The sequence below is a fragment of the Pelophylax lessonae genome (assembly GCF_965119305.1).
Source record: "Pelophylax lessonae genome assembly, chromosome: 10".
Classification (NCBI taxonomy): domain Eukaryota; kingdom Metazoa; phylum Chordata; class Amphibia; order Anura; family Ranidae; genus Pelophylax; species Pelophylax lessonae.
Window position 1 is genome coordinate 11,411,808 of NC_138777.1, and position 27,634 is coordinate 11,439,441.

The 27,634-nt window shown below is 46.8% G+C and overlaps 1 protein-coding gene across 4 annotated transcripts in view; it reads right to left on the reverse strand.

The window, feature by feature from the left end:
- Positions 1 to 27,634, reverse strand: part of NAV2 (neuron navigator 2) — a 713,755-nt gene that overhangs the window by 171,864 nt on the left and 514,257 nt on the right. For all 4 annotated transcript variants that reach the window (XM_082270274.1, XM_082270271.1, XM_082270272.1 and 1 more), the window contains one exon: positions 23,186 to 23,331. In XM_082270274.1, the coding sequence (XP_082126400.1) occupies positions 23,186 to 23,331 (146 nt within the window). The remainder of the gene's footprint in view (positions 1 to 23,185; positions 23,332 to 27,634) is intronic.

The following is a 27,634-nucleotide window of genomic DNA, read 5'->3' on the forward strand; positions in this document are numbered from 1 at the left end:
AATATTGGTATCGGCACTAAAAAAAACGACATCGGTCGATCACTAGCTGCTGCTACCATCTAAATGAGTTCCCACGTGTGAAATAAATAAAATGAATAGATGTGGTAGCGCTGCTCAAAGAGAAAGACTTAATTGTACAGTGTAAAAAATACAATAAAATCCATACAAAATATAATGCAAAATAAAATACATGTCTTACTAAAGTGCAATGTGATACTGATTATATATAGGTGCACCCAACAGGATTCAATCCAAAAAAATAAATAAAAAATAAATAAATATGATAGCACTACTAAAAAAACATAAAAAGCATAAGTTGTACACCATACATAATTATTTTGTTTTAAATGTAGTGCTAAAAAAGCTGAAGAATCTAAAAAAGTGCAATGTGGTACAAAAAGTCCAGTTCTTATTAGAGTAAAGTGCAAAACAAGTGAATAAGTCCAAAGTGAGAAATTAAATAAATATCCACTCCGAAAGTGCAAATGTGCAACATAAAGGGAGTCCAAAAAAAATCAGAAGGAACGCCCGTGGGTCATTCCATGTACGGTATATCCACTCTTTGGATAATGTGCTGCCATCACCAGCGGAGCAGACATTTCACCCGGTGATAGCAGCACATTATCCAAAGAATGGATATACATGGAATGACCCAGGGCAGGGCCGCTGATAGGGGGGGACCACCAGCCCTCTTGTAGGGGGCCCAAGCACACAGGGGGGCCCACACAGAGAGGGGGATTAGTGATGGACAACAAATACAGAAATATTAATCCAGCACCTGAATCTGATCTCTGTCCCTCTCCCTGCTATCAGCTTTTATCTGCTGAGAAACAGACAGTCGTCCCTCACTAATCCCCCTCCCTGTGTGGGCCCCCCTCCCAGCACTGGCTCTAATGTTATCTCTGCTCAGGAGTTTATTTGTAACTTTGTTTCTCTCTCTCTCTCTGATCACTGAGCTCCAACTGCCCAGACTGTATATTTTTCTCCTCTCATCATCATTTTTATTTAACATTGTTTTTTTTTAGATTTAGCAGGAATTATGCGAGTTATGTTATATTTGTGTCTGCTAATAGTGATTTTGTTGTAATTTTAGCTAAATATATCTTTAATATTTTCTTAGGGGGGCCCTGCCAGGTAGTCTGTACGGGGCCCCTCGATTTCTAACAGCAGCCCTGCCCACGGGCGTTCCTTCTGATAGATTTTTTGGACTTACTTTATGTTGCACATTTGCACTTTCGGAGTGGATATTTATTTCATTTTTCACTTTGGACTTATTCGCTTGTTTTGCACTTTACTCCAATAAGAACTGGACTTTCGTACCACATTGCACTTTTTTACATTCTTCACCTTATTTGGCACTACATTTAAAAACGAAAAAATTATTTATGGTGTACAACTTATGCTTTTATTTTTTAGGAGTGTTATCATATTTATTTATTTTTATTTATTTTTTTGGATTGAATCCTGTTCGGTGTGCCTTATATAATCAGTATCACATTGCACTTTAGTAAGACATATATTTTATTTTGCATTATATTTTGCATGGATTTTTTTGTATTTTTTACACTGTACAATTAAGTCTATCTCTTTTAGCAGCACTACCACATCTATTCATTTTATTTATTTAAATTGTGTACTTCTCCTGCCATGGGGTTCTCTATGCAATTTCATGAACAAATTCAGAATTTGCTCTCAGGGTTCGTACAAAGCAGAATTCTGTGATGCCTTCTTTACCCTTGAAGAACATTGTGCGTCCAGCGCAGTGTGCGTTACATAACATTACATAGAAGATCCCAGCTATCAGATGTTATATAACAGGAGCTGCAGCAGGGAAGATTGCAATCACAAGGGGGGACCAATTCCCCATTCCTGCCGGCAGCAGATCTCTGCAGGCAAACATACTGATCTAATCACACAGGTACATCAGGGAGAGCCCAGAATAACCATTACCATAGATCTATGGGCAGGGCTCCTGTTGGAAATCACAGGGTCCCATACAGACTACCTGAGCGTTTTGTCACCTGAAGCTCAAAAAAGTACATCTTTTTTGCAGATTACAAGCATTTTTCGTCAGATGGCAATGCCTGCCTCTCAACACCTGCAAAAAAACGCCCAAAAAAAACCACCTGAAAAATGCCAGAAAAAACACCTGAAAACAAAAAGCTCAGGTGTGAATAGAGCCTAATAGGTGTCACTCATTCCCATCTCAAAAAATTGGGAGGTATGGTCTGATGACAGGGACTCTCTGGTCTCCCCAGGAGCCTGCATTCACTATATCTGGTCTCCCCAGGAGCCTGCAGTCACTATATCTGCTCTCCCCAGGAGCCTGCAGTCACTATATCTGGTCTCCCCAGGAGCCTGCAGTCACTATATCTGGTCTCCCCAGGAGCCTGCAGTCACTATATCTGATCTCCCCAGGAGCCTGCAGTCACTATATCTGGTCTCCCCAGGAGCCTGCAGTCACTAAATCTGCTCTCCCCAGGAGCCTGCAGTCACTATATCTGGTCTCCCCAGGAGCCTGCAGTCACTATATCTGATCTCCCCAGGAGCCTGCAGTCACTTTATCTGCTCTCCCCAGGAGCCTGCAGTCACTTTATCTGCTCTCCCCGGGAGCCTGCAGTCACTTTATCTGCTCTCCCCGGGAGCCTGCAGTCACTATATCTGGTCTCCCCAGGAGCCTGCAGTCACTTTATCTGCCCCCCCCCCGGGAGCCTGCATTCACTATATCTGGTCTCCCCAGGAGCCTGCAGTCGCTATATCTGATCTCCCCAGGAGCCTGCAGTCACTTTATCTGCTCTCCCCAGGAGCCTGCAGTCACTTTATCTGCTCTACCCGGGAGCCTGCAGTCACTTTATCTGCTCTCCCCGGGAGCCTGCAGTCACTATATCTGCTCTCCCCGGGAGCCTGCAGTCACTATAACTGCTCTCCCCGGGAGCCTGCAGTCACTATATCTGGTCTCCCCGGGAGCCTGCGGTCACTATATCTGATCTCCCCAGGAGCCTGCTGTCACTATATCAGGTCTCCCCAGGAGCCTGCAGTCACTATATCTGCTCTCCTCGGGAGCCTGCAGTCACTATATCTCGCCCCCCTAGGAGCCTGCAGTCACTATATCTAGTCTCCCCAGGAGCCTGCAGTCACTATATCTGATCTCCCCAGGAGCCTGCAGTCACTATATCTGATCTCCCCAGGAGCCTGCTGTCACTATATTAGGTCTCCCCAGGAGCCTGCAGTCACTATATCTGGTCTCCCCAGGAGCCTGCAGTCACTATATCTGATCTCCCCAGGAGCCTGCAGTCAGTATATCTGATCTCCCCAGGAGCCTGCAGTCACTATATCTGCTCTCCTCGGGAGCCCTCAGTCACTATATCTGGTCTCCTGAGGAGCCTGCAGTCACTATATCTGCTCTCCCCAGAGCCTGCAGTCACTATATCTGCTCTCCCCAGGAGCCTGCAGTCACTATATCTGCTCTCCCTAGGAGCCTGCAGTCACTATATCTGGTCTCCCCAGGAGCCTGCAGTCACTATATCTGGTCTCCCCAGGAGCCTGCAGTCACTATATCTGATCTCCCCAGGAGCCTGCAGTCAGTATATCTGATCTCCCCAGGAGCCTGCAGTCACTATATCTGGTCTCCCGCAGTACACAGAACATGGAAATTAAGCAATGGTTTGAAGTATGCAGACGCAGAGCAGTTTTTACATTTTAGAATGGGGTGCCTCAAGACTGTCCATCATTTTAAAGGGTGCCTCGAGACTGTCCATATTTATAAAGGGTGCCTCGAGACTGTACATAATTATAAAGCGTGCCTCGTGACTGTCCATAATTTTAAAGGGTGCCTCGAGACTGTCCATAATCTTAAAGGGTACCCCGAGACTGTCCATAGTTTGTAAAGGGTGCCTTGAGACTGTCCATGTCCATAGTTTTAAAGGGTGCCTTGAGACTGTCCATAATTTTAAAGGGTGCCTCAAGACTGTCCATAATTATAAAGCGTGCCTCGAGACTGTCCATAATTTAAAAAGGTGCCTCGTGACTGTTCATAATTTTAAAGGGTGCCTCGAGACTGTCTGTAATTTTAAAGGATGCCTCAAAATTGTCCATAATTATAAAGAGTGCCTCGAGACTGTCCATAATTTTAAAGGGTGCCTCGAGACTGTCCATAGTTTTTAAAGTGTGCCTTGAGACTGTCCATAATTATAAAGCGTGTCTTGAGACTGTCCATAAATATAAAGGGTTCCTTAAGACTGTCCATAATTTTAAATGGTGCCTCGAGACTGTCCATAGTTTTTAAAGTGTGCCTTGAGACGGTCCATGATTATAAAGGGTGCCTCGAGACTGTCCATAATTTTAAAGTGTGCCTTGAGACTGTCCGTAATTTTAAAGGATGCCTCAAAACTGTCCATAATTATAAAGAGTGCATTGAGACTGTCTAAAATTTTGAAGGGTGCCTCAAGACTGTGCATAGTTTTTAAAGTGTGCCATGAGACTGTCCATAATTTTAAAGTGTGCCTTGAGACTGTCCATAGGTTTTAAAAGGTGCCTTGACTAAAAAAAGGTTGAGAAACACTGCTTTAGAAGATGCTGCCAACCCACCCCTCCAAACACAAATCCTGCTCTGATCACACAACCAGGACTACATTTTAGCAGAGGAAGGGCTGCTCATGGCCCCCGCGAGTTCAAAGCGTCCACCTGCAGATAAATCCCGGGACAGGAAGTGTCCCGACTTTGTTCTTGGAGGGAGTGGGGGAGAAAATTACAGTCGGACCAGATAATGGTTTATCTTCTCTCGGAAATTAAACAATAGTTTGAAGTATGCAGACGCAGGACTTTATTGGTTCCACTACATCGGTAAGAGGACCTGTGATATAAACAAACAGCTGAAGGGTTCTCCTTGTAAGGGAGAAGAATTCCCCACCACAAGAAACACTATTTATTAAACACGACTCTACGAGTGCCGAGATAATTCCACCCTGCACACCACTTGTCAGGGGAATTACCGGACTTGTACTGCTCAGGATCTACAGAGAGGGAATCAAGGAACACTCACAGGCAGGGCTGCTGTTAGAAATCACGGGGCCCCGTACAGCGTACCTGACAGGGCGCCCCCGAATATATCAAGACAATATTTTCACTAAAAATACACTAAAATCATAATAAGCAGACACAAACATAACAGAACCTGTGTGAATAAGCCCTTTTTTAATTGTTTTTTTACATTGGTTTAAAAAAAAAATATATATATATATATATGTATAATTTTTTTTAAAATGTTAAAGAATTTTGCAATTATTTTATTTAACAATTTTTTTCAATTATTACAATGTTTATTTATTATTATTTTTTACAGTTTGTTATTTTTTTATAGGACAGGGAAGCCTGCAGCGCTGTGGGGGGGGGGGGGTGGCACAGTGCATGGTGGGGCACAGGGGGAGGAGAGGGTGATCAGAAGCAGGCAGAACCGGAAGGGGGGATCGGTGTTGGAGAAGCATTTACAGGAACGATGCCCTGTGTCTGTGTCTCTCCCTGCAGCAGCGGAAAGCTGGCAGGAGGGGGAGAAACTGGCTTTCAGCTGCTGCAGAGAGCAGCACAGGGCTGCCTTCTGTAATTGCCCCTTCGTCCAACCACACTGATTCCCCATGCTCTTGGGACCCCCCTGTGTGCCCCGGCCCCCTATCAGCGGTTCTGCTAACAGGTACAATAAAAAGGGGTTTACAAACCCTAGAATCAGTGTGTCCCATCTGTGGATAATACAGAATGGAGAATACAAGGAGCAACATTTCATTCTTTGTGTGTTGTTAGTTTAAGCAGACTGTGATTGTCTATTGTTGTGACTTAGATGACGATGATCAGATCACATTTTATGACCAATTTGTGCAGAAATCCATATCATTCCAAAGGGTTCACATACTTTTTCTTGCAGCTGTATGTATGTATGTATGTATGTATGTATGTATGTATATATATATATATATATATATATATATATATATATATATATATACACATACATACACACACACACACACTGTGTAATCGTCCACCTGCATTTATATACACACAAGTGTATATAAATAAAAAAAAAACACACACACACACATATATATATATATAAATTAATTAATAAAATAAAAATAATATATGTACATATATAATAATAATATATAAAAATATATATGTACATATATACAAAGTATACAGTATAAATGTATCATGAAAATATATAAAGTTTTACCATTTAGTATATAGTACATCATACCGTATACAGTATATTTATATGTATATGAAACTAACAAGTATGACATTCAGAAGGTAGAGATTTCCATTCCAGTGATTTATATCTGAGATTTCCTGGCTGCAATAAATCCCCCCCATTTCTCTTTTCTGCGCTTCCCAATCCTAATCCTGCATCCTCCGAAATATCCCTCCTGGTAATATTTCATATCAAACTTCCTCACCGTCCCCTGCAGGTCTCCGGATTGCTTGAATTCAGCAAAGGCTGACCAAACACTGCTGTGTCACTGTGCACCCAGCTCTCTTTCATCACCCCGGGGACTCCGCGTTAATAATCTCCTGACTATGTCAATAATACAATGTTTTCACTAACGTCCCCTCTTTTACAAATTGGAAACATGTCCACGAGCCTGGAATTCCACAGAACCCGGAGCTCTGCAGATCTGGCGGGGTTGTGCGTTGTGGGTTTGGTGTCACATAGGAGTGTGTCCGGGTTATGAAAAGTCTTTTATACAAAACCTGCACTGAGACCAATACAGAGGCAGCCATTGGTAGCCTTCTGAAAATGCCTATTGCCTGGTTGTTTAAAGCATCAGTACTGTCATTGACTGAACAAATACACAAGCAAGTGAAGTCAGGATTTCTGATCTGTATAACTGTTGTCGGATCAGTTACTCTACACACATGTAATCCAATGAGAGTGCCAAACCAAAGTCTAAGTCCCCGTTCACACTAAGGCGACCTGTGAGGCGACCTGGTCGCCTCACAGGTCGCCGTAGGTCGCCTTCCATAGGGAACCTGCGGACCCGTTCTAATAGGAGCGACACAAGTCGCTCCGACTTAGAAAAAGGGTCCGGAGCTTCTTTGGGGCGACCCGGAGGCGACCACCATAGACTTCAATGTTATGAAGTCCGTGGCGGCCGCTCCGAGGTCGCGGCGCGCTGCTCGCACCGCGACCTCGGAGGTCGCCCCCCCTGTGTGAACGGGGCCTAAGAGTCCAAAGAAATTAATTTTTTTTTTTTTTTTACAAACATGCTACACCTCCATGACTAAGCTGCGGGGCGGGACGAAACGCGTCCGATGGCATGGCCTAGATGGAGCTCGGTGAGGCTGCTATCGCTTACACAATGGATGGCTTTGCATGGCGTGTGGCATACGGGACACTTCTCTGGTTCTATTGTAACGAGTCAGGAAAGACGTTCATCCAGCCTGCACCCACAGCAGATCTCACCTGACAGGGCTGGAGAAGCCTGGGCGAGGACTCAAAGTTTATTCAGGTTCACAAACATGTTTTAATTATCTTCTCTATGTAATGCTTTTGTACAGTACAGTCCTGATCCTCCTTTTTAGGGGTTCCCCCGCCGGTTCTCCTGGCTCCTCTCCCCTGCCAAGTGGCCACCGCAGCAAGCTGCTTGCTATGGAGCACTTAGGCTGGCTCGATCCTGAGCCACGCTGCCTGCATCCATAGACACAGCATGGTATGTCTTAGCCCCGACCCTTCTCCCTTCTTACTGGCTGAGATTGACAGCACAGGGAGCCAATAGCTCCTACTGCTGTCTCTGAGCCTATGAGGAGGGAGAAAACAGAGAGAGACGCTACTCTCGTGCACAGCACTGGATCAAGATTAGGCTCAGGTAAGTATAAGTAGGGGAGAGCTACGCTCAGAACATTACCTTAATGCAGAGAATGCAATAAAGTGATTGCAAAGTCTTGTTTAAAAAAATAAATAAATAACAAACATGTTATACTTACCTCCTCTGTTCAGTTGGTTTTGCACAAAGTGGCCCGGATCCTCCTCTTCTTCTCGGGTCCCTCTTTGCTGCTCCTAGCCCCTCCCTCCTGTCGAGTGCCCCCACAGCAAGCAGCTTGCTATGGGGGCAACCGAGACGAGTCACAGCTCCCTGTTTCCATTTAGACATGGAGCCCGCGACCTGGCCCCACCGCTCTCTCTCTTAATTGGCTGACTAACTTTGATTGACAGCAGTGGGAGCCAATCGTGCCACGCTGCTGTCTCAGTCAATCGGGAGGGGAGTCCCAGGCAACTTAGACCCTGTGCGAACTGTCAGATCGCACTGCGATATGCTATCAAACTGGGGGTGTCGTTAACATTTAATTGACACCCCCTGCGTATCGCATATGGCAGTGTGAACTGCCAGATGTGCGGATGCGATGCAGGAACAGGCTGCGAATTCGCAGCCTTCCCGCATCGAACAAGTGTGAACCGAGCCTTAATCACAGCAAAGGTAAGACAGAACTCAGGTTAAAAAAATAAAATTGTTAACTTAATAAAGGATAAGTTGGCAACATGTTAGCAAATGTCCACACCACCCTGATCCCTCATTGTGACAGCATGCGTGGTATCCTCTCCCCACACCCACTGTCACAATTCCAAAACAACAGGGCTCCACCCAAATGGCCTGATTAACAGTTTCCTGTGAATGAATGAACTACAAGTACCATCTCCCATTGCAGAAGACAGCATGTAGTTCTCATAAACGGCAAGGGCGCTGGTGAGCACTCTCATAGTTCACAGAATCTCCCTACAGTGCTGTAACTGTCTGCCCGTACCTACTTCACTGACTGAGATTCTGCAGGATCCAGACATTTCACCTGCAATCTGCTTATCGCGGGTGCAATGCTTTACAGACTGCTGAGTAAAATAATAATAAATGCATTTTTTTTTTACCTTCAAAAACATCTGCATTTATATATTTTTTTTCCAAACGGTGCACATAGCCTTTTACAAGATAACTGTATACTCTCCTGCAGGTTTTATTTTCTGCCACTAGATGTCCTCAAGTGTTTGAAGTTGAAAGATTGAATGACAGCCAGCATAAGTCAACCTACTTCCTATGAGCCCAGGGTGTCATGGACTTGCCCTCTGTGGGGGATGTCTGGGCATTGTTCTCAATACAGCAGTATGGAACACCTGCAGCAGCTGCAAAAATGATGTATATAAATATATATATATATATATATATATATATATATATATATATATATATATATACACAAACATATATATATATATACACATACATATATACACACATATATATATATATATATATATATATATATATATATATATATATATATATATATGTGGCCCGTTCTCATCTGATTCCCCCATAGAGGAGAGCGGGGATCTGACCCCTCTGTCTTTGCACACAGAGCGGAGACGGAGCTGTCACCCGCCTGCTCAGCGGGGGATCGGCGGATCAATCCCCCGCTGAGCAGCACAGCTCCATCCACAGAACAGAGCCATGTGAAAGGCGCCTAATAGCAAAGTAAATATGTATATGAACTTTTCTAACTGCCAGAATATTATCAACTCTTTTTAGGCAATCTGTATCTCTACGTGGGTGACATCACTATTCCCTTCTGTGGCACTGCAACGTCTTGCCTCACCCATTAGACCAGGGATATGCAAACTGTGGCCCTCTAGCTGTTGCAGAACTACAAATCCCATGAGGCATAGCAAGACTCTGACAGCCACAAGCATGACACCCAGAGGCAGAGGCATGATGGGACTTGTAGTTTTGCAACAGCTGAAGGGCCACAGTTTGCATATCCCTGCATTAGACTATGAATGAGCGTAGTCACACTGCAGATCTCCTCCCATGTATAGTTTGCTATTTTTGTAAGACATCAATGTATGATGTATTAAATAAAAAATATAAACATCACACAAACTATTATATAAAAAAGAATTCAGAACATGCGATTGTATCACTGGGGATGAAACACAGCTGAGTCATTCATAAGTAAAAGTAGCCGGCCCCTCTCAGGTGTTTGGCGGCATTCTGCTAAGCGCTATTCACACTCAGTAAACAGTCCAAGATACGGTGACCCCATTATAGGACCACGGGGTCATCAAGAGAAAATCACCTTGACTTCCCAAACGCCCGTGTTAATGATTAAAGAGACTGAAGTTAAAAAGTAAACAGGTGAGAGCCAGAACCATTTCATGTGGTGGGAAAATGCCGGCCGTCCCCTCCTCTGATACCACCAAAGGAATGACCTTTTCTGTGACCTCAGAGGATTCACTTATAATAAAAAAAATAATGTCATATTTTATTTCTAATCACAGTGTATGTGCGCCCCCTTCTGTCCAGAGTTAGGTATAGCTTTCATCCAATTACTTGCCGAGTTTTACTAAAGAAAGATTTGTCTTGATAGCATAGGTTTTGCAAAATTAAACAAAAACAGATTCTTCTGTAAAAAAATTTATGAATAAATAAAAAGAAGAGATAAAATGTAACTGTGCACACCACAGATCTTCACTATGGTGCATAGAAAATCCTTATTTCTCTTGAGGATTGGATGGATGGTGTCAGTTGGGCAGAAGTTGGTGTCAGTAGGGCAGTGGACGGTGTCAGTAGGGCAGTGGACGGTGGCAGTAGGGCAGTGGACGGTGTCAGTACAGCAGAGGACGGTGTCAGTACAGCAGAGGACGGTGTCAGTAGGGCAGTGGACGGTGTCAGTAGGGCAGTGGACGGTGTCAGTACAGCAGTGGACGGTGTCAGTAGGGCAGTGGACGGTGTCAGTAGGGCAGTAGACGGTGTCAGTAGGGCAGTGGACGGTGTCAGTAGGGCAGTAGACGGTGTCAGTAGGGCAGTAGACGGTGTCAGTAGGGCAGTAGACGGTGTCAGTACAGCAGTGGACGGTGTCAGTAGGGCAGTGGACGATGTCAGTAGGGCAGTGGACGGTGTCAGTACAGCAGTAGACGGTGTCAGTACAGCAGTAGACGGTGTCATTACAGCAGTGGACGGTGTCAGTAGGGCAGTATACGCTGTCATTACAGCAGTGGACGGTGTCAGTAGGGCAGAGGACGGTGTCAGTAGGGTAGTGGATGGTGTCAGTACAGCAGTGGACAGTGTCAGTACAGCAGTGGACGGTGTCAGTAGGGTAGTGGACAGTGTCAGTAGGGTAGTGGACGGTGTCAGTAGGGCAGTGGACGGTGTCAGTAGGGCAGTGGACGGTGTCAGTAGGGCAGTGGACGGTGTCAGTAGGGTAGTGGATGGTGTCAGAAGTTTTTTTTTTTTACCTTTTTTTTTTTATTATTTTTTAGGAGCACTACTGGGGGGCTGGGGATGCAGATCGGGCAATGCAGAGATTTCTCATTTTTATAAAAACATTCCTATTTCTAGGGGAACGTACACCACCCAGAAAATGGGGAATTTATTATTTTTAACTGAGGGAAGAGGAAAGAAGATTTTCCCTCTAAGAAGCGTCATTTTGTTTGGTTCTCGCAGCATTTCACTAATTGGTTCTCCAATTGATTTCCTTTTTCACACTTTGGCGTTGCGGCTTCTACAAACATTTGTAAACTGGAAAAAAAAAAAAATCTGCTGCCAAGAATTCAGCGTCAGAACGTGTCACAGTGCGACCAAACAAGCAGCAATTATTTTTATGCGCTTTATAAATAATACGCGTGGAACAGATGGAAGTTCTCGCTTATCTGGACATCTGTGAGCAGCAGGAAGCAAACTCGGATATTCCATCACCAAACTGCTACAAAAACACTGCGAAACACTCCGGGCTCCGCTGACCCCTGAAATTAAATTCAAACAGAATACGAGGCGCGGCTTTGATGTGCAAGATGTGAGGAAAGATGCTCACAGGAATACGGGGAGGGTGTAGCGGATTCCAGCCTGCGTACCCTACGCAAAATCCAATGTATTACCCCCTTTATCCAACCTTCTCCTCCCACATACATTGGGTTGGATATACAATGTGTCTACAGGGAGATGTCCTACATCTTCCAGGTCATCCTTGTCTCATCGCCTCGTCAAACCATCAGTTTTTTTTTTTCTGTAGTTGCAGCTTCAGAGTCTCAGAACATCACTGCCAGCATTTACATTCACCTGCAAACCCTGCATAATGCAAAAGGTAGGAAACCCCCAAAAACGAGAGGAGGGAGGAAGATCACCCCAGTAAGGGCCCATTTAGGGCTTGTTTACACAAATGGCTAAGGGGTGGTAAAACTAGGTGGTTGAGCTGTGATTTTGCCTCTGACCCCTTCCCCCACCCGAGCGTTTGAGCCATGGTTTTACCACCCCCTGACTGCCCGTCTGAACACGAACATGCCTGTACATATGCCACCAGAAAAATGAAACAGCATGTTGCGTTCAGTAGGCATCACTGGTGCTAAATGTAACCAATACAAGCCCATGGGACTATGCCGCAACCGCCCTGCATCTGCATGCAATGACTGCACTTGAGGCACAGCTGTGAGGCATTTAAAGGGTAAGGTGGTTGAAGAAGTTGAAGGTTTTTTACCTTTAGCTCCCCCCACAGCCCTGCTAATACTCATCTGAGCCCCCTCTCGATTCAGCTATGTGCACGAGAGCCCTCTCTCTATTGGCTGAGAAAGCAGCGAGAGCCATTGGTTCCCACTACTGTCAATCACAGCCAGTGAGCCAACGAGGAGAGAGCGGGGGGCGGAGCCGATTCGCGGCTCTTCGTGTCTTATGGACGCATAGAGAAAGGTTCAGAGCGAGCATCCACGCGCCAGTGCCCCCATAGCAAGTGGCTTGCTTTTGGGGGCACTGGTCAGGGGTAGGAGCCAGGAGCGCCAGCAGGGGAACCGAGAAGAGGAGGATCTTGGCTACTCTGTGCAAAACCATTACACAGAGCAGGAAAGTAGAACATGTTTGTTATTTAAAAAAAAAAAAAAAAACAAGACTTTAACCTCTTGCCGACCGCTGCCGCAGATATACTGTGACAGGCTGGCTTGGCTGCGCGAACCGTCGTACCTATACGGCGGTTTGCGGGAATGCTCCTGGGGGCGCGCGCCCCCCCCCATTAGGCAGCGGGGAAGCCGATCCACGGGGCCAGCGGCCACGATTGCCGCCGGGCACCCGCGTTCGCTCCCCGCTGAGAGAGAACGATGGTCTGCTGTTGTAAACATAGCAGACCGTTCTTCTCTCTAGAATGAACACAGAGCGCCTGTGATCCTCCTATATAGGAACACAGGTCTCTGTGTTGATTCCACAAGCCCATCCCCCTCACGGTTAGAAAGAACCCCCTACGCTCACACTTAACCCTTTGATCGCCCCTGTGTTAACCCCTTCCCTGCCAGTGTCATTAGTACAGTAACAGTGCATATTTTTAGCACTGATTACTGTAGCAATTTCCCTGGTCCCCCCCCAAAGTGTCAAAAATGTGAGTTAGGGGTCTGATCTGTCCGCCGCAATGTCGCAGTCCCACTAAAAATCGCAGATCGCCGCTATAACTAGTAAAATAAATAAATAAAAATGACATAAATCTTTCCCCTTTATGTAGGAAAGGGGATTTGGGGCTTTTAGACAAGACACATGGGGAAAACATGTGTCTCCATCCCTATTCAAGAAATAAAAGAGGGGAAGTAGGGACTTTAGATGAGGTGTGGTAATGAACCAGAGCAGGGTGTGATGGGTAATCACACCAATGTAAGAGCCCATCCACACAGGGGCGACACGACTTGCCGGGGCGACCTGTGAAGTCGCGGTGCACAGCGGCGCGACATGCACGGACTTCATATCATTGAAGCCTATGCAAGTCGCTTCCAGGTCGCCCCAAAGTAGTACAGGACCCTTTTTCTAAGTCGGAGCGACTTGTGTCGCTCCCATTCACACTAGCGCGACTTGGTCGCCTGACAAGTCACGGTGGGTCGCCTGCCATTGATTAGCACAGGACCCGTTCTAATAGGAGCGACACAAGTCGCTCCTTGTGTCGCTCCTATTAGAATTGGTCCTGTGCTATTCAATGGCAGGCGACCCACCGCGACTTGTCAGGCGACCAAGTCGCGCTAGTGTGAATGGGGTCTAAGGCAACAAAAGATAATAAATAGTACAACAGTGTTTATTAAAAACATCATCACATCAGTGTGAAACTTACAAGTTGCATGATAATAAATACAAAATACAAAGTGAAAGTCATACAACACAATAAAAGAAGTCCTGACAATAATATATAAACAGCATAGGCTGTAGAGTAAAAGTAGCTGAAGATTGCAAGATCAGATAATAAATGACAACACATGCCAACATAAAAATGAGTAGGGGGTTGCATCCTATGTGCTCAAATCCAGGGCCGATCCTAGGGTCACAGGCGCCTGGGTGCAGAAATTTTTCTGGCGCCCCCATATGGGCGTGGTCATCTTACTAGCTCCTCCCCTTTACACATGTTTCTATGGCAACGACTCAAACACAGAGATGCTCCCCTAAGAAGTCTTCCTTACCCCGGGACCCTCCTACGATCTCTTAACAATAAACAAATTACAGGAAGAGAAGCAGAGTACTCTAATGGGAACTGGAGGGGGGTCTATCTAATGGACACAGAGAGGGCATCTGTTAGAGAGTCTGTTAGACAGAGCCCCCAGACAGGAGATGGTAAGAGACTGCAGACTTGATACAAGAGATGGTCAGAGACTGCGGATATGATACAAGAGATTAATGCTATGATGCAGCCTCATCAGTGCCCACCAAATGCAGTCTACCAGTGCCCACTAAATGCAGCCTACCAGAGCCCACCAAATGCAGCCTTATCAGTGCCCACCAAATGCAGGCTTATCAGTGCCCACCAAATGCAGCCTTATCAGTGCCCACCAAATGCAGCTTACCAGTGCCCACCAAATGCAGCCTTATCAGTGCCCACCAAATGCAGCCTTATCAGTGCCCACCAAATGCAGCCTACCAGTGCCCACCAAATGCAGCCTACCAGTGCCCACCAAATGCAGCCTCATCAGTGCCCACCAAATGCAGCTTACCAGTGCCCACCAAATGCAGCTTACCAGTGCCCACCAAATGCAGCTTACCAGTGCCCACCAAATGCAGCCTACCAGTGCCCACCAAATGCAGCCTTATCAGTGCCCACCAAATGCGGCCTACCAGTGCCCACCAAATGCAGCCTTATCAGTGTCCACCAAATGCAGCCTTATCAGTGTCCACCAAATGCAGCCTTATCAGTGACCACCAAATACAGTCTTCCAGTGCCCACCAAATGCAGCCTTATCAGTGCCCACCAAATGCAGCCTACCAGTGCCCACCAAATGCAGCTTACCAGTCCCCACAAAATGCAGCTTACCAGTGCCCACCAAATGCAGATTACCAGTGCCCACCAAATGCAGCCTACCAGTGCCAACCAAATGCAGCCTTATCAGTGCCCACCAAATGTGGCTTACCAGAGCCCACCAAATGCAGCCTTATCAGTGTCCACCAAATGCAGCCTTATCAGTGTCCACCAAATGCAGCCTTCCAGTGCCCACCAAATGCAGCTTACCAGTGCCCACCAAATGCAGCCTTATCAGTGCCCACCAAATGCAGCCTACCAGTGCCCACCAAATGCAGCTTACCAGAGCCCACCAAATGCAGCCTACCAGAGCCCACCAAATGCAGCCTACCAGAGCCCACCAAATGCAGCCTACCAGAGCCCACCAAATGCAGATTACCAGAGCCCACCAAATGCAGATTACCAGAGCCCACCAAATGGAGCCTTAACAGTGCCCACCAAATGCAGCCTACCCCCCACCCTGACCACACGCTCAGATACCCCCCACTCTGATCACACCCCCCAGATACCCCACCATCCGGATCACAAACACCTCCAGATACCCCCACCCTGATCACACGCCCAGATACCCTCACTCTGAACACGCCCCCCAGCTACCCCCCACTCTGATCATACCCCCTACTCTGATCACGCCCCCCCCCCCCCAGATACTCCTTCATCCTTATCGCACACCTCCAGATATCCCCACTCTGATCACATGCTCAGATACCCCCTACTCTGAAAACACCCCTCATATACCAGCCCCCACTCTGATCACACCCCCCAAATACCCCCCCCCACTCTGATCACAGCCCCCAGATACCCCCCATACTCTGAAAACTCCCCTCATATACCCACCCCCACGCTGATCACACCCCCTTAGATACCCCCTCACTCTGACCACCCCCCCTCCAGATACCCACCACACTCTAAACACACCACCTAGATACCCCCCCACCTAGATATCCCACCCCACTCTGATCACACCCCCCTAAATACCCCCCAGTCTGCTCACACACTACAGTCTTTCTTTACATTACAGTATCTCCCCTGTCTGGGGACACTTACTTTTGTCAGGCTCCAGAATGAGGACACATCATGGGACAGCCTCAGACATTAGGCTCACTACAGGCTCCTGGGGGAGGAGCCGAGTGCAGAGGGGTGGAGCCCTGTCCATAGTGCTGCATGTGGATCTTCTGATTGGCCCTCCGCTGTGGCCAATGGAGACAGAATAGGCGTGGACTAAAGCATGTGAGAGACACCGGCCGCTCTCTCTTCTCCCGCACTGATAAGGGAGGGGGAGGGGGGGCACTCTGACAGCCCGCAGCTCGCCTCTCCCCAGTGTCACAGCGCCGGCCCTGTGTACACCTCTGGAGGAGGAGAGGACAGACCGGCGCCGCAGCTAGTCTCTCCCCTGTGTCACAGCGCTGGTCTGTGTACGCCGCTGGAGGAGGAGAGGACTCAGTGCCACTGGAGCTTCGGCGCCCCTCCCCCGCCTCAGCTCGCGGCGCCTGGGTGCGGTGAACCCCGTGAACCCGCCCAGGATCGGCCCTGCTCAAATCTTCCCCCTAGTTTGTAGACGCGATAACTTAAATCAAAACAAGCTTATTGGGATTTTTTTTTTATACCAAAAATATATAGCAGAATACAAATTTGTGGGGAAATAAGGACATTAATTTTATTAGGGTACATCATCACACGACCACACAATTGTCAGTGCCAAATCGCAAAAAAATGGCCTGGTCATTAAGGGGGCAAAACCTTTCGGTCCAGAAGTGGTTAATACCGCTTCAAATCAAGCATTGAAGAGGCGATATAGGAGGAGGAGGAGGCAATTGCCCCACAACCTCCTGTCTAAATTGTTCCTAGTATGTATGCATGTGAGATAGGGGGCTTTAGATTGTAAGTTTTTTTCAGGGTACATACTGAGAGATCCTGCCTGGGTAGACATAAGCTAAATAGATTGGACCTTAGTTGGCTGGTAATGCTGGCCATACACAGTTAGTTGGATGGAGGAGTTCCCTCTCTCCCCACCAGCACAGCTTCAGAATACGCTGCTTAGCGGCTGCAACTGATTGGATACAGCCAATCCAATTTCTGTTGAGTGGGAGGAGCCTGCACACTAATCAAATTGCATCCCATCCCTGCTGGGTGGCCGACCTTAGAAGTTGTACATACTGAAACATGTGTATCCACCTTAAAGCTGAACTTTACCCAAAACAACTTGATAAAATATAATGTTCTATATAGGAGCACACATTCCACATTAATAATTACGCTACCAAAAAGAGTGTGTGCTGTAAATTACCTCCAGCATTGTTCAGGTTTCCGCTTGCTGGAGGCTGCCATTTTGCTGAAGCCCAGAGCCCCTAAGCAGCAGTAAATTTTTAGGCTGTCAGCAGATCGGCCTCTAGTGGCTCTGATTTTCGGCACAGTGCCTAATATTGAGAGCAACTGAGCATGTGCAGAGCAGGTTAGGACGGTGTATTATTGGACTTTACACAGTATAGGCACTTATTTTTAATGTTTTACATAGCTATACCTGCAAAAATGGGCCAGGACTTCATTTTCTGAGTAAAGTTCCACTTTAAAATTTCATCACGAGCACCATTAATTTAATTTATTTGATAAAATAATATTTACTGCATCTTCCCACAAACTGTCACAATTATGGACAGCAAAGCCTTAGTTACACAATTGTCTCTGTCTTAAAGGGGCTTCTCCACCCTCAGGCGATTTCCCTCTGAAGTGTATTTGGCCCTCTTGTGAAATATATTCTCTTTGCTTTTAGCTCCCTTCTGTGATGTGTGTGCGATTTCTCAATAAATGCACCAGAGGGCGACACTGCACCATGTTTTGTACTTTCAGACTACATTTACTGACAGCGCCTGGCACCGATGATAGTTATTGATCCTTCCGGGAGAAAGTAAATGTTGGCATTATCTGTCCATTCCTCCACATGGGTATAAGTACCCAGCCAAGAGAGGCCCATTCTATTAAATACACAAGTACTTTAATCCTGCCCATACACATATATAAGGATCAGGGTGGGGCAGAGGTCTGGCAATTCTTGTTGTTCACTTAAAGCAGTATTAGACCCAAAAGCAAACATTTATTTTATTGCAGCTTACCAATTCTTAGATGTGGTGCCTGCATTTGGTTTATTATTTTAGGCTTTCCTTCCTTTATTTACACCTGGTGATCCAGCCAGTAGGTCATGTTTTAAAGAACAAGCTTTCTTGCAGTTACAGAGATGAGAAGAACCATTTACCACTGATGGGGGGGCTGACAATGATCAGCTTTTACTTATTTACAGTAATCCCCCGTTATATCGCGGTTCAGTTTTCGCGGTCCCGGTATTTCCCGTTTTTTTTCTGTAAGACCTATTCATATTATTATATTAATTAATTAATTATTAAATATTTTTGGGATTTCCATAGCTCTTGCTCTCTCTCAATATCTTTTATGTGTTTAAAGGTGTTTCTATTGCTTGAAAAGTGTGTTTAAAGACCTTAAAATGCGTAAAAGTTCTAAAAACATGCCTAGAGTGTATTTAAATAGGGTATTTCTATTTCGTGGATTTTCACTTATCGCGGGTGGGTCCGGAACGTAACCCCCGCGATGGAAGGGGGTTTACTGTAGAGAAAAAGAAAGAAAGAAAGAGCGGGAGAGAGAGAAAGAGAAAGAAAGAAAGAGCGGGAGAGAGAGAAAGAGAAAGAAAGAAAGAGCGGGAGAGAGAGAAAAAGAAAGAAAGAAAGAGCGGGAGAGAGAGAAAGAGAAAGAAAGAAAGAAAGAAAGAAAGAAAGAAAGAAAGAAAGAAAAAAAGAAAGATAGATAGAGAAATAAAGAGAGAGAGAGAGACAGAAAGAAAGAAAGAAAGAGCGAGAGAGAGAGAGAAAGAGAAAGAAAGAAAGAGAGATAGAGAAAAAGAGAAATAAAGAAAGAGAGAGAGAGGAAGAGTGGAAGAGAGAGAGAGAGAAAGGGAAAAGATAGAGAGAGAGAAAGAAACAAAGAAAGGGGGAGAGAGAGAGAAAGAGAAAAAAAAGGAAAGAAAGGAAGAGAGAGAGAAAGGGAAAAGAGAGAAAGAGTGAGACAGACAGAAAGAAAGAGGGAAAGAAAGAAAGAGGGAAAGAGAAAGAAAGAAAGAAAGAGAAAAAGAAAGCGAGAAAGAAAGAAAGGAAGAAAGACAGAGAAAGGGAAAAGAGAGAGAGAGAGAGAAAACAAAAAGAAGAGAAAGAGATACAACCTAGCCAAGAAAATAAATAAATATTGAAGTGAAGAGTGAAATAAGCCTAGTTTCACACTTGTGTAATGCAGGAAACGCAGTGATCTCCCGCCCCGCATTGCATTCGCACGGTGTTTGTAATCCGCTGCAGATGTCAATACAAAGTTACAGGGCCGATCCTGGGCGGGTTCACGGGGTTCACCGCACCCAGGCGCCGCGAGCTGAGGCGGGGGAGGGGCGCCGAAGCTCCAGTGGCACTGAGTCCTCTCCTCCTCCAGCGGCGTACACAGACCAGCGCTGTGACACAGGGGAGAGACTAGCTGCGGCGCCGGTCTGTCCTCTCCTCCTCCAGAGGTGTACACAGGGCCGGCGCTGTGACACTGGGGAGAGGCGAGCTGCGGGCTGTCAGAGTGCCCCCCCTCCCCCTCCCTTATCAGTGCGGGAGAAGAGAGAGCGGCCGGTGTCTCTCACATGCTTTAGTCCACGCCTATTCTGTCTCCATTGGCCACAGCGGAGGGCCAATCAGAAGATCCACATGCAGCACTATGGACAGGGCTCCACCCCTCTGCACTCGGCTCCTCCCCCAGGAGCCTGTAGTGAGCCTAATGTCTGAGGCTGTCCCATGATGTGTCCTCATTCTGGAGCCTGACAAAAGTAAGTGTCCCCAGACAGGGGAGATACTGTAATGTAAAGAAAGACTGTAGTGTGTGAGCAGACTGGGGGGTATTTAGGGGGGTGTGATCAGAGTGGGGTGGGATATCTAGGTGGGGGGGTATCTAGGTGGTGTGTTTAGAGTGTGGTGGGTATCTGGAGGGGGGGTGGTCAGAGTGAGGGGGTATCTAAGGGGGTGTGATCAGCGTGGGGGTGGGTATATGAGGGGAGTTTTCAGAGTATGGGGGGTATCTGGGGGCTGTGATCAGAGTGGGGGGGGGGTATTTGGGGGGTGTGATCAGAGTGGGGGCTGGTATATGAGGGGTGTTTTCAGAGTAGGGGGTATCTGAGCATGTGATCAGAGTGGGGATATCTGGAGGTGTGCGATAAGGATGAAGGAGTATCTGGGGGGGGGGGGGCGTGATCAGAGTAGGGGGTATGATCAGAGTGGGGGGTAGCTGGGGGGCGTGTTCAGAGTGAGGGTATCTGGGCATGTGATCAGGGTGGGGGTATCTGGAGGTGTTTGTGATCCGGATGGTGGGGTATCTGGGGGGTGTGATCAGAGTGGGGGGTATCTGAGCGTGTGGTCAGGGTGGGGGGTAGGCTGCATTTGGTGGGCACTGTTAAGGCTCCATTTGGTGGGCTCTGGTAATCTGCATTTGGTGGGCTCTGGTAATCTGCATTTGGTGGGCTCTGGTAGGCTGCATTTGGTGGGCTCTGGTAGGCTGCATTTGGTGGGCTCTGGTAGGCTGCATTTGGTGGGCTCTGGTAAGCTGCATTTGGTGGGCACTGGTAGGCTGCATTTGGTGGGCACTGATAAGGCTGCATTTGGTGGGCACTGGTAAGCTGCATTTGGTGGGCACTGGAAGGCTGCATTTGGTGGACACTGATAAGGCTGCATTTGGTGGACACTGATAAGGCTGCATTTGGTGGGCTCTGGTAAGCCACATTTGGTGGGCACTGATAAGGCTGCATTTGGTTGGCACTGGTAGGCTGCATTTGGTGGGCACTGGTAATCTGCATTTGGTGGGCACTGGTAAGCTGCATTTTGTGGGGACTGGTAAGCTGCATTTGGTGGGCACTGGTAGGCTGCATTTGGTGGGCACTGATAAGGCTGCATTTGGTGGGCACTGGAAGACTGTATTTGGTGGACACTGATAAGGCTGCATTTGGTGGACACTGATAAGGCTGCATTTGGTGGACACTGATAAGGCTGCATTTGGTGGGCACTGGTAGGCCGCATTTGGTGGGCACTGATAAGGCTGCATTTGGTGGGCACTGGTAGGCTGCATTTGGTGGGCACTGGTAAGCTGCATTTGGTGGGCACTGGTAAGCTGCATTTGGTGGGCACTGGTAAGCTGCATTTGGTGGGCACTGATGAGGCTGCATTTGGTGGGCACTGGTAGGCTGCATTTGGTGGGCACTGGTAGGCTGCATTTGGTGGGCACTGATAAGGCTGCATTTGGTGGGCACTGATAAGGCTGCATTTGGTGGGCACTGGTAAGCTGCATTTGGTGGGCACTGATAAGGCTGCATTTGGTGGGCACTGATAAGGCTGCATTTGGTGGGCACTGATAAGCCTGCATTTGGTGGGCACTGATAAGGCTGCATTTGGTGGGCTCTGGTAGGCTGCATTTAGTGGGCACTGGTAGACTGCATTTGGTGGGCACTGATGAGGCTGCATCATAGCATTAATCTCTTGTATCATATCCGCAGTCTCTGACCATCTCTTGTATCAAGTCTGCAGTCTCTTACCATCTCCTGTCTGGGGGCTCTGTCTAACAGACTCTCTAACAGATGCCCTCTCTGTGTCCATTAGATAGACCCCCCTCCAGTTCCCATTAGAGTACTCTGCTTCTCTTCCTGTAATTTGTTTATTGTTAAGAGATCGTAGGAGGGTCCCGGGGTAAGGAAGACTTCTTAGGGGAGCATCTCTGTGTTTGAGTCGTTGCCATAGAAACATGTGTAAAGGGGAGGAGCCAGTAAGATGACCACGCCAACGCCATTTCTGCACCCAGGCGCCTGTGACCCTAGGATCGGCCCTGCAAAGTTAACAACACCCCATAGGGATTGGAAACGCAGTGCGGTTTGCCCGCACAGGATCGCATGGTACAAAATGACTGAGATCTGGTTGTGGTGCAGCTCCAAAAAAAGGTGCCTTCACTTTTTTTGGTGCAATACGGTGTGATTTGCGCCAGTTCAAAATGAATGGGCTCAACTCACACTGCACTGACTCGCATGTGAATTGCACAAGAATACGGTGCGGCTCCTGTGCAATTCACACATGGGTTATAGTGTGAACCAGGGCTTAGAAAGAGAGGGAAAGAGAGTGGAACAACGAGAGAAAGAGGGAATAAGAGAGGGAGATAGAGGAAATGAGAGAGAAAGGGAATGAGACACAGAGGGGGAATAAAAGAGAAATGATGATAAAAAGAGGGAATGAGAGAGGAGGAGGGGGTAGGAAAGAGAGAGATGAAGAGAGATCAAAAGAGAAAGAAAAAACACAGAAAGAGAGAGAACAAGAATAAGAGGAAAAGAGAATAGGAGCGAGAGAAAGGAGGAAAGAGAGAGAGAGAGTGAGAGAGGGGAGATGAGAGAAGAAAAAATAAAGAGAAATTTAAAAAAAAATTAGAGAAAAGTGTGAATAAGAGAGGAGGGGATGAGAGAGAGAGATGAAAAGGGAATGAAAGAGAAGAAGGAAACCAGAATGGGAGAGATAGAGAATGACAGAAAGCAGGAATGAAAGAGGGAATGGGAGAGATAACAAGGCAATAAGAAATAAAGAAAGAGAAAGAGAGAATGGGGGGGGATAAGAGATAGAGAATGGGGGGGAATGAGAGACAGAATCAGAGAGAGAAAGACAGACAGACAGACAGACAGACAGACAGACAGACAGACAGACAGACAGACAGACAGATAGATAGATAGATAGATAGATAGATAGATAGATAGATAGATAGATAGATAGATAGATAGATAGATAGATAGATAGATAGATAGATAGATAGATAGATTGATCATTTTTAGTGTTGCCGCCATGTCACGTACCTTTCTCAGTCACAGCCGCGGGGGGATTGGCTGGCTTGGCTTTGTCGTAGTTGTTGAAGCTGTGACTGCGTCTGTTCCCAGGGACCGGGCCCCGTGTTTTGGCCTCGCTGCCTGCAGCAGATGTCCTCGTACTGGGGCCGGGGAGCCTGCAAACAGTGAGAAAACAGAAAATGAGAGGCCGGGGATAAGGACCATGTGCGGACTACACATCCACACACCACGGGACATTATTTGTAGCCATGGAACGGAAACTTTTTTTAGCAAAAGATAAATATTATTTCTTTAATGTTATCATACCATAAACCAAGACTGGAGACTTTTGGTCATTATACACAGAGCTACCGAAGATGATCAAAGAAAGAAAGGGGAAACTACCCACACCGACCAATCAGATTTTGTCTTTCACTCAGTATACTGCATAGGGAAAGTCCAGCATAGAATCTGATTGGCTGGTCTGGTGAGAACTCATTAAATCCATTTTTTTTTCCTTCCTGTTTTCTTTTGTTTCTTTTCTGCAGTCTATTCGTAGCGGATTTTGGTACACAAAAATAACTGATGGTTGTCTATATATCTTTTTTTGGTAGTAAGATCTTTGCATGAAAACATGCCCTCTGCCATATTGTGTAGAGAACCAGGTTTGCTTTAATGTCCCATCCCCCAGCAGCAGCACCTACTCGCCTTTCCTTTGTGCCCTTGCCCCTCTGTTCAGCCAGAGAATGCCCAGTATTTTCAGGTATGGTGGAGCATTTGACTCACTCCCTTCCCGTCATGTGACAGTGATAGTGCTTGTTGATTGGCTCAGCTCTATGAGGAGGATCCTCAGCTCGGTGTAAGCTCTAAATGCAGCAACTTCAATTAGGGCGACCAATGGGTGGGATAGGGAGTGAAGGAAAGAAGAGTATGTGCAGCTGCGCAGGGGGAGGGGGCATTCAACTGCACTTATTGATTTGCTCCGAGTTTCATATATATATATATATATATATATATATATATATATATATATATATATATATATAAAATGTATACATAGAAAAATGACCTTTATTAATAATACTATTTATATAATAAACATTCCCATATAGATCAAAGAGACCCTGTCACTTAACTTAACTTAAAAACCTGCAGATAAAAGTTTATTAAAATAATCTTAAAGCTGACATCACATCCAAGGGTGAAGGAGGGTGGCAGGCAGGGGCAGACTGGCAACTTTCGGCCCAGGGGGCAAGTACAAACCAGAGGCCCATGGTGTAGCGACTCGGCCCCCCTCCCACTCTCTCTCTTCCTTTCCTCCACCTGACCCCCCATTCCAAGCTGAAGTTCTGCTTCACATACTCCGTACTTACTGGCTGAATCCAGGTTCCTGACCTGGTCAGCAGGGGGTGGTGGGGGAGCTGGGACAGCTCGGTTGGGGCTGCCTGGGGAAGAAGAATCTCCAGTGGGGCATGGAACCGGCCTCTGCTCAGACACAGTTTACACCATCCATGCTGGGGGGGAGGTCTGCGCTTTGTCCTTGTCTTCAACCCGCACTCAGTAGGTCAGTGGCAGGGACTTTTTACGTCTCTTCACCAGGAATCCTTTAGGCATGTCTGTGGCAGAAGCAGTGCAGCCTTTTTATGGGGCATCAGAGCGGCCCAGGCGGCAATTGCCCCCCTGCCTCCCTGGCCCAGTCCTCCCCTGGTGGCAGGAAAGAAGTATGGGGTCCCAAGATTTTTAATGGCAGCCCTGAGCCCACCCACTTCAGTACATTACAATATAAGCTTCCACTTTGGAGTTTTTGTTCCCACTTTAGGCCAGCTCGGACTTTTGCTACATGCGAAAATTCAAATTTTTGCACATAAACCTGGCAGTAAAAACAGTAAAAAGGAACCCCACTTATTACTTTGTCCAGTCTAGTTATGTTATAAACAGGTATCCATCTTCCAGTGGAAAGTCTTGTCCCCTGGGGCCCCAGCCTCTGTCATGTCACACACCGAGCACAAATCAGTCAACACGTTGCGGCGGAGGGCTGTATGTTCTCAGTTACATGACACGAGGTGATGATCTTCACATGTTCTGTTTGATGCTGGGGAATCTCACGCTTAACATTGATCTGTGTTGGGTAAATTTGGCCCAGGGGGAGAAAAAAAAAGACAAGACCTTTTTTTCTTCTCTTTTTAATTGCATGTGACGGAAAAATTTTAGGGCTTGCCGGAGAAAAACATCTGTTTTTTTCAGAACCAGGCGAGGCTGTAAAATCTATAGAACGGTCTTTGATGTACAGAGACATGAAGATGTACAGTTTGTTCGTCCTGGAGCTAACCATATCAAATTTTACAAGTCATAAGAGCGTCAACATCTTCCTATGGTGAGCTTTCTATTACCGAGACAAACGCAGCAGACAGAAGGAAGGCCGATCGTTCGGTTCACTGATCACTATACTACTGCTGTGAGAGGTTTGCCCACACCATATGAGGGAGATGGAGGATGAAAGATTTGACCACCAAAACAACATGTGATCATCTGACACAGCCAATTCTTTCATCACCTCATGACCGGCTGTTGTAATTAAACCGACAGTTGGGGTACCTGTTGTTCTGAGAAGACGTTTATAAACATTGCACCAGGTATGCTCACCATGCCTCTGATTGTGCAATCATCACACAGCTTAGATCAAAGACCCAATCAGAGTGGTTCTGTGTCGTGTGATCCCTGTGAACCAATCGCAGCGATCACAAGTAGTGAACACTGGCTGTGATCAGCAGCCAGCCCTCCCTTCCTCTTACAATGGTTCTTGTCTGCGTGAAAGGAAGGGGGATTGCTGCTGATTACAGGCATAGTTCACCTTTACCACCAAACTGCCTATGAAGGTAAGGGGTGTCTGCACAGTTATAAAAAACTGTGCAGCTTTCACCAAATTTGAATAATGCCTTTGCTACAAGTGTAGGCCATTTATGTACCCCAAAAACTCTCAGAGATTACCTCGCCCCGGGCTACCTTTTTCAGGGCCCAGATCTTAACCAGCAACCTCTGCTGTGTCTGGTAGTATCTCTTCTTGCTGAGCCACCTGAGATGCTGGACAGCTTCCTGCCTAATTCCTTAGACAACCTTGCCTTTTGTCTTGTTTTTCTTGAACCTTGAACCCATTGTTCCTCCCATGAACTTCCTATTTAAGCCCCACCTTTGCACTTCCTGTGCCAGATTTGCCAGATTATTGTGCTCTCTCCAGCCAATATCTTATTTTTGTCACTCCTGCTGCTGTCCATATCTCCGCAACCACTAATTACCCACCTTGTTTCTTGACCACCCTTTCACTTGATCCCAACCGATTGTTACCGACTTTTGGTTAATGTACTGACTATGCTTCTGCTTGATTCTTACCTGCTATACCTGCTACTGGACCCCGGCCTCCACATCTCTTGGTGGGGTGATCTTGAGGGCTGCAACCTGGTACTAACACGCAGGGAAACCTCCCAGGAGCTCTTGTGAATACCGGTTAGTGCTTAGATCCTGCGCCTCAGGTGAGCCTGCATTATCCGCCAGGGTGCTGTGCTTGTGCACCTATCCTGCTGGTTGGGGGGAACCTCTCTACTACTATAGCTACTTGTCTCCAAACCTGACCCCTGGCCATGACAGCCTTGTTATCTCCGCAACCACTAGTTACCTACCTTGTTTCTTAACCACTCTTTCCCTTGATCCCAACCTGCAACCACTTGTTACCGACTTTTGGCTTGTGTACTGACTATGCTTCTGCTTGATTCCTACCTGCTATATCTGCTACTGGACCCCGGCCTCCACATCTCTTGGTGGGGTGATCTTGAGGGCTGCAACCTGGTACTAACATGCAGGGAAACCTCTCAGGAGCTCTGGTGAATACCAGTTAGTGCTTAGATCCTGCGCCTCAGGTAAGCCTGCATTATCCGTCAGGGTGACCTGCTTGTGCACCTATCCTGCTGATTGGTGGGAACCTCTCTACTGCTATAGCTACTAGTCTCCAAACCTGACCCCTTGCCATGACAGCCTTGTTATCTCCATAACCACTTATTACTCACCTTATTTCTTGACCACTCTTTCACTTCATCCCAACCTGCAACCACTTGTTACCGACTTTTGGCTTGTTTACTGACTATGCTTCTGCTTGATTCCTACCTGCTACTGGACCCCGGCCTCCACATCTCTTGGTGGGGTGATCATGAGGGCTGCAACCTGGTACTGACACCCAGGGAAACCTCTCAGGAGCTCTGGTGAATACCAGTTAGTGCTTAGATCCTGTGCCTCAGGTGAGCCTGCATTATCCGCCAGGGTGACCTGCTTGTGCACCTATCCTGCTGATTGGTGGGAACCTCTCTACTGCTATAGCTACTAGTCTCCAAACCTGACCCCTGGCCATGACAGCCTTGTTATTTCCGCAACCACTCATTACCTACCTTGTTTCTTGACCACTCTTTCACTTGATCCCAACCTGCAACCACT